Source organism: Perkinsus marinus (genome assembly GCF_000006405.1).
Source record: "Perkinsus marinus ATCC 50983 genomic scaffold scf_1104296935302, whole genome shotgun sequence".
Classification (NCBI taxonomy): domain Eukaryota; phylum Perkinsozoa; order Perkinsida; family Perkinsidae; genus Perkinsus; species Perkinsus marinus.
Genome location: NW_003214508.1, coordinates 1,032,365 through 1,040,153, shown reverse-complemented (window position 1 = coordinate 1,040,153; position 7,789 = coordinate 1,032,365). Strand labels below are relative to the sequence as shown.

The window sequence follows — 7,789 nt, the reverse complement described above, 5'->3', positions numbered from 1 at the left end:
ACTCATGGATATATAACGGACAGTTGGCCTCTGCGTTACGCAGGATAATCGAGAGCAGAGCCCTCGACACAAGCGTGATCAACACAGCTTATACACGCTGGCAGAATAACTCATCAAGCCAAGGGTCGAAGCTGCACAATTGAAAGCTCTCCCTAATCCTCACAGGTCTTAGAGTGTTGTTTCGGATGAAAGCTGTGCGTCCTCGCTGGCCAGACCGAGTTTCCATAATGTGCAGCGGGATGCGCGCTTGTTGGTCGTTGCCCTGTTGTAGTACTAGTGCCGTAGGGCACGGAGGAAGCAGGTGCAAGGCCAGGCTGTGAACCGGTATTGACAACCATTCTAAACACTAGCAAATTGCACTGACGCTCAACGAAGGAGAACCGCGCGCAGGAGCCCATTGATCACTCGAGACAAGCGAGGCAGACCAAACCAGGTGAAAAACCACAATTGAAAGCCACACAAATAATACACAGCAAGAAGCATTTGGAAATGGAATTGTCAAGCCACCCACAGCGAGAGCAGCGCTGTAGTTGATCAGTGCAAGGCTTGACCGAGCACTTGCGATACGAAGAATGACATAATGGCACAGCTGAGCGCTTGGGGTAGTCCTCAGGATGGATCTCAGTTACTGCACCTACTAGCCGGAAGAAGCGGCGATCTTACACCTCATCTAACAGGAAGACAGACTAGAGGTGATCATATCAAACAGAGTTGGACCACTCGCGAATTCATTCATCTGTTTCCTCGCGTCCGCTGACGCCTTGCGTCATAAGGGGCTCGAAACGAGGCCAGATCTTCGACTGCGGCCCGAGTCCGTACTCCAGCCTCACTGAAGACCATGAGGGGCTATCAATGGACTCGCCGCCTCAAACTTCTGATGTAGCGGGGACAGGCGCGTCGGTACTCGGTGCTCCTCTGACGTTCGTTAGGCTTGCAGACGTAGGCATCTTCAATAAGACCTCCAACTACTAAGACCTCCAACGTGTAAGGGTGGGCGAGTTCGGGCGAATGGGGCGCAAACAGACGGTGTCACTAAACTTGTAGGTAAGTAAACTAAGTAATGCCGCATGATGCGGTTTGTTAGTTAACAGAGTCTGTTATGTCGAGCTTCACAGTAGGCAACCGGAATCTCGGCTAGTCTAAGCATATTCCTGCTCACTGGAGAGGTTGTCCTGCCAAAGCGATCGCACTTTCGCACGTCCTCTTCCTTCGAATACACCTTGGAATGAGACTCCGACGTCGATTCAGCGTATGAGAAATGGTAACTCATTTGTAAGGGGAGATGGCACATGTAACGGATTAGTCATCACTCATATGCATGGCTCCCCAATTTTCGAGCTGTATACTGGCAAATCCACAACTGCGTTGAAGCCTTTATATCTAATGTCTTCACTATTGATAATACAAACACACTCTGCATGCGGGAAGCCGGTATAAACTGTAAGACTTTTCTAGATGTATCATATCATATCATAGATGTTTCAAGACCAAGATGTATCATATCTGCGAGTTATAGAGCCATCTATGTTATATCCCTCATAGGAGAAGCATCAATGAATGAATCGAATGAATGTCAAGACTAACAAGAAGAACTCGATGGAACTGTGCTGAGCTGACGATATGGGCTCTGTGGAAGTAGGCGCCGGTGTCGTGGTGGCGGGTATGTCGGCTTGAAGATCATGGAACCCAACTGGATGACCGTCCCACCATTGACATACTTCAATAGACGGCATCTCATTATCGGGGTACTGATTGTTAGATCTCCAAGGCTTCATGACCATCTCATCGCCGATGCTCATGTAAATCCCCTGTGCCTCAGAGCCATTAAGAATAGAAGAGTAAGACAACCAGGATGGGATACTCCCATCGGGTAGCCCTGGGCAGTGTTGTTGTGGACCCGTCGGACTTCCATCGGCTGCCATGTGAGACCACATACAGGAGAAGGCATCGCTAATATTATGGAAGGAGTCACCACGTTGTCGAGGAGGATGTGCCATATAGAGCGAGAGAATAGATGATATCCCAAATGATGAGAAGTTCACTGGTACGTTTCTGAACTGTTTGAATATGAAGGGAACTTCAGCTGAGTGGAAAGTGCCCATCTCTTCCAACGTTAAATTCCCATAAGCAGAGAAGAATGCACCGAGCTTGAACTCACTCCAACTGCCGAAGAGGTTAGGCATATCGAAAGAGTACATCCAGGTTGGGGACTTCCCCTTGTCCACAAGAGCATTGGCGAATTGCCGTGCAGAACAGTGGAAGATAGCGTCTCTTATCAGATAGAAAATCTGTTCGAAGGGACCGTTCGCGCTACCATAGACAGAGGAGTATCTCCCCAAGGGATATGATTCCGACAACTCTTCAACAGCAGTCTCGTTCTGCAGGAAGTGATATATGGCCTTGCGGACACCGTCCTCCACCAATGGCACATTTAGTCCCGGGATAAGGTTTGGTAGCATGAGACCAAACACTGAACCTTCATTTCTGTTCACACCCAGGATGACCGGTACGTCATTATGCTGACCATTCTCTACCATGCGTAAGGGATTATCAGGCAGAGCTGTACCGTCTATAATGGGACCCACAGGCATTGCTGGGAATAGGGGCGATCCCCAGGGCGGCGCACGGGCCGGATCGAAACGTATTCCATTTGGTATGGTAAAGTTGTGTAAGTCGACCTCTCGGAGGCAGGCAAGATCATTAGCATCCTTACAACCTGCGAGTTCACTTGCGACCCAGTCATAATATCTGAAGGCATCTGTACGAGTCTGGAAGAACATCGGAGTTGAGGCCGTTCCAGATTGCACGATGGCTGCGTGAAAGAGACCCTTACTCCCCGGAGCCGCGATGTGCCACATAACGGAGAATGCCCCCGCGGATTCTCCGAACAACAGAACTCGGTTCTTATCGCCGCCGAATGCCTCGATATTCTGCTGTACCCACTTCAGGCCCAACTGAGTATCCAAAGTTCCCCAATTGCCGGTAGTGCCCTCCTCTGACAGAGACCTCTGGGAACCGAGGAATCCTATGTGACCTAGTCTATAATTAACCGTAACCACAATAACATTGTGTAATGCCGCTAACGCCGTGCCGTTGTACGACAAGGCATCCCCAAAGACGTAGCCTCCGCCATAGATCCAGAACATGACCGGAAGTCGCGAGGTACCGTTCTCGACAGTAGAAGGTCGATAAACGTTGAGAAATAGACAATCTTCGTGACCAGCGGTGGAACCTGTATCAGTCAGGCTACTGTCCGATACTTGAAAGCATTTCTCTCCAGGCGTGACCATAGGGCGGGTAGCGGTCCAATTTTTGGAGGTGTAGGGTCGGGGAGCTCGAAACCTCAGTTCTCGCAAGGGAGGTTCTGCATAACGGATGCCGAAGAAGATCTCAACATCTTGGACGATGGGCTGCTGCAGGGAGGTATCCTCTCTGACCACCATTCCAGATATTGGCCCGTTAGAGATTTGCACAGGCTGGAAGCCAACGCTCGTGGATAACAAGATGAGGGGGAAAAGGCGATTGAGTTTCATTCAAATGGAATACTGAAAAGTTACCACTTACGTCTCGATGGCTACATCCAGTCACACTATATCTTCCCAGCTCTACGTCTCGTGAGACAGGCTGAAGACGTGAGGGGATAGCCCCGGGCAGATTGAAAGAGCCCTAGCTTATCTTTGGCACTGCTACCACTCGGACATTGTCACCGAAATGTCCGAGTCCTTGATGCTACATGATGCAGTTTGCCACCAGCTGAGATTCGCTGGAAGGAGTGCCTACTAACGCTTATCACTGAGATTTGGCTTCGTGTGCAGTAGTGTGCTGTCCGAAATCTCAAGATCACCCGGACATTTATATCTGGAGCCGTATGCGGTTACTGATTTTCGAGCTGATTCAGAGTTCTTACTCTCGAGTAAGAACCTGATTCTGAATCTGCGAAGTTTTAGGGTCGAGTAAAATACTCGTGAGTGTGAGTAATCTATCACAATCACGCTGAAATAAATCTAGAATCGTGAGTTTCACTAAGTGGGATGAGTAACTTGTACCATGTCGCTGTGTAGTATAAGCTTTGGGTTGCAACACGTACCATGCGGCACGCAAACGCATAGCTTTTACCCTTTTTCATGGGGCGAGGTATATTACTTCGTGGAGATTACCTAAGTAACACAACCACTATCAATGTCATCACCTAGGTCATTGAGTTCACCTGAGTCACTCCAGTCAGAGTGTGAGCTAGAGGGAGGTACAAATTAATCTGATTTCTTGAACATGTTAACCGACGCGTCAATTTAGCCTTTAGTAACGTGGGACAGACGGGACACTCATTGTCTTCTCCGCCCGGGTTGAAACGGCTGCAGGATATGAAAATCAAAATTCAATCATCAGGGGCATATTTCACAAGCGTCCTAATGTTAGGATTTTAACCCATTAGGATGCAATTTAAGGATAAATGGCGTTCACAAGGGTTGTGAATCAGATGGACGAACAATCAAAGGGACGACGAACATGTTAGCGCACGCCCACACAATCGATAAAGTCCTGTGGACGAACATCTCGAATGGACGAACACTGAGTTGGACGAACATTGGCAGAGAAACGCAACAGAAGACGTTCACGCTCAGAAACATCCACACTCATAATAACACACACGAAACTGTGAATAAACTGTATGATTGACACTTCCAGCTTACAGCTCGATATCCATCCGGCCCTGAAGGCGGTTGTTTTTGCCGGGCCTTCCGCGTTTTCGTGGAAATGGCTTCAGTCTCTTCTCCTGCAGACAACGAACCGCATGATCCCGCATTTTTCCTCACCGTAGGTGGCCTTCTCCGGATCGACAGTCGCTCGTTGGAGGGCGTACTCTGTCGCCCACGCCAATGTGAAGAGGCCGCAGTTTGCAGATCCGGGTGTCTGCTGTTGTGTGCGCAAACATACGCACTTTGTACCTTTGCCGAAGATAGCGGTCATCACTTCACGCATAGGTCCAGGAATCGCGTTCATACCCAGTGCGCTATCGAGATATAGCACTAGTCCCTCGTGATTCCTGACAGCGAGGGCAAAATGCTTAGCTCCATAGTCGTATAAGGTTGGATGATCGAGGGTGCATTGCTGAAGCTAGGAGCTTCGGGATGCCCTCAAGCAGTATTTTCATAACCTCTAATGATGCTGGAGTTATCGGAGGAGACTGCAGCAAACATAAGCACCTAGTACACAGTAGGGCCATCCAGTGACGCTTCCCCGGGCAGTGCGAAGAATGATCGCCTCCAACTTGAGTGGAGCTGTTCTGGCTAGGCTTCAAATCATCACCGTGGCCGAACTCCTGCTCTGCACTACCGTCATCATCATCTCGTCATCGGAGTTGATGTCGACATCGTCGTTATTGCACTGAGCAGCGTGCTTGACTGCTCCCCTCACGACTCCACGGGCGAGCTTGAACCATTAATGGAGATCAGGTTTGTCAACCGGACGGCCGCAAAGAATTTGCAGCCTGGCGTCAAGCGCAACATATTCAGGCTTTCGATACCATGCATCACCGCGATCATACATGACAGCGTCAGCATATACTCCGCTGATGATCCGCCTTACCGCATCCACCCAGACCCATAGGTGGAGTTACTTCAACTCCAACTAGTGCTGAGCGTCTGTTACACATGACTCTAGTGGAGGCAAGTAGATTTTGTGGCTCTGTTACCTAATTCGGACTTGTATCTTATTTCAGGACTTGAACCGTGATTGAAATGAGACCCGGGCATTAAGAGGAATTTAGGGCGAACCGTTCGCCGCGAACGAGGTTCTTTTTGTGTTTTTTGGGCGTGCGCCAAGTTGTTCGTTGTCGCAGGAGTGAACCGACCCAACTAATGAGAAGAACACAACCAGCACACCTAGGGTATAAGGAGTTGAGCTGACTAGGCTATAACCAGATATCCAACTACGTACAGAGCGGTGACTGTACGAGATAGAGATAACCAGAGAATATGACTACCGCAGGGATACTACGATAGACGACAGGGATAGGGGTACGAGTGGAATACGTGTACAGAACACGAGTGGACTACGTGTAAAGTGTACTTGTACAGAGCTCGTAGTAAGCTTGAACTAAGCTTATACGACAACTACGTATGATCGATATCCAATAGCTAAAGATACTGCGAAACGGCTGCAGTACTCGCAGATACGGTTTGTAGCACACAGTGAAGGATCGCACACAGAATAGGGACCGTGCGCCACAGCGGAGCGAAGCACGTCCCATCACATCGTCCTGTTGAGTGTTCGTGCCAACGATTAGGCACCTTCACAAGGGCCCTTTCCTTAGGTTGGGTTAGGACATTAGGACATTAGGATCCTTACCGTTAGGATTTAGGACATTAGGATGCCTTTTTCCTTAAAAATTGGCCTTTAGGACGCCCCGGCTTTCACAAGCTATATTTTTAAGGAAATTTTCATCCTAACGGTAAAGTACCTCGGGGGGTACTTTACAGGCAATCCTAAGGTTAAAAGTGTGCAAGACGACTCGCTGCGCTCCGCCAAACAGTCGTTGGTTCGAAACTCTGCATGTACATTTTTAAATTAATTTGTAACTTGAACAAAAATCTTACAACTATTAACAAAACTCGACAATAATTTCGATACTCATTTGAAACTTCATATGAAGCTACTTACAAACACTCATCTTCGCTAGAGTCAAGCCTTTTGTTACTGCAGGACTCCTCCATAGCAGAAAAGCAGAAACTCTTAGCAGAAACTGAAACTTCGCCCCACGCTCTACCAACTTGCTGCCAAGCTTCCCAAGCATCCTGTTGAGCCATGAGTGCCCTCTTTCGTACCTCATGCTCCTCGGCCATGAAGGACCCCTGACTATCTAGACGACGCGTGGTCCATGGTTCGATGAACCGATTCGTATTTCGTTAGAAGTAAGTATAAAATGGTGGAGTGGTAAAGTTTGTGCTTGGTGTATGGGAGATCCTGGTTCGAATCGCGGTTGTAAAACATTTTACGTTGTGTTTAATTGCCGTAAGGATTCCTAATATCCTCAGATAGCACATCCTTACGTTAGGTAAGGACGTCTTTAAGTATAGGATCCTAACGTTAGGTAAGGAAAATCTTGTGAAATAGCCTTAGTTAGGTAAGGACGTCCTAAGGTTAAAATCCTATACGTAAAGACGTCCTAATCTAAGGACGCTTGTGAAATAGGCCCCAGAATCCGATGATCAGATGCTATCAATGATAAATGGGCTCATTATGCTATCCCTAAACAGTCTGCTGAACCTTTCCGTGTGTGTATGCCTTTCGTATCGGTCACTACCAACGTCCAAGCTATCCTAGCCGACCCGAACAAGGCTGCTGTCGCGTTCACTGATGTTGTTTCCCACGCTCTCGGGAAGCCAAAGAACTACATCACTGTAGTGCACGAGGTGAAGTTTGTTTTTTGCTCTACGATATCGACTAGGTTCAAGTCGTCCCTGCTACGGGCTTTGTTGTTGGAGGGGAAGTGGCTAACGGAGTCTCGGTGGAGATATACTCGATCGGTGGAGGTTTAAAGGGGGAATTGTGCGATGCCGTGTATGAGACCCTCCAGAAGGAGTTTGGAGTTGAAGCCGGTCAAGTAAGAGGGAATAGGGCATTGGTCAGTGTTACGATATTTCTCGTTTTCTTAGGCTGTTGTCAGATTCCAGAATTTGGACCCCGCCGAATACGCAATGAACGGCAGAACCTTCCGTTAGTGGTGAACAACTTCCGCCCAATCGCTGTTGATATAACTTTTCACAATTTGAGCTTTGTGTGTTCTATC

General features: G+C 48.4%; 2 protein-coding genes across 2 annotated transcripts in view; one reads left to right on the top strand and one right to left on the bottom strand.

The window, feature by feature from the left end:
- The window catches only part of Pmar_PMAR003618 (Acetylcholinesterase precursor, putative), a gene marked incomplete at both ends in the record, with an annotated part of 5,465 nt that extends 1,932 nt beyond the window's left edge, over nt 1-3,533 (bottom strand). The window contains one exon of the mRNA XM_002784313.1: nt 1,618-3,533. Coding sequence (XP_002784359.1) covers nt 1,618-3,533 — 1,916 coding nt within the window. The remainder of the gene's footprint in view (nt 1-1,617) is intronic.
- A 3,747-nt stretch (nt 3,534-7,280) lies between these two features.
- On the top strand, nt 7,281-7,721 carry Pmar_PMAR003617 (MIF, putative; the record flags this gene model as incomplete). Its single annotated transcript, XM_002784312.1, has 3 exons — nt 7,281-7,412; nt 7,448-7,603; nt 7,656-7,721. 3 exons carry the CDS (start codon nt 7,281-7,283, stop codon nt 7,719-7,721), a joined length of 354 nt encoding a protein of 117 aa, XP_002784358.1.
- Nucleotides 7,722-7,789: the final 68 nt, after the last annotated feature.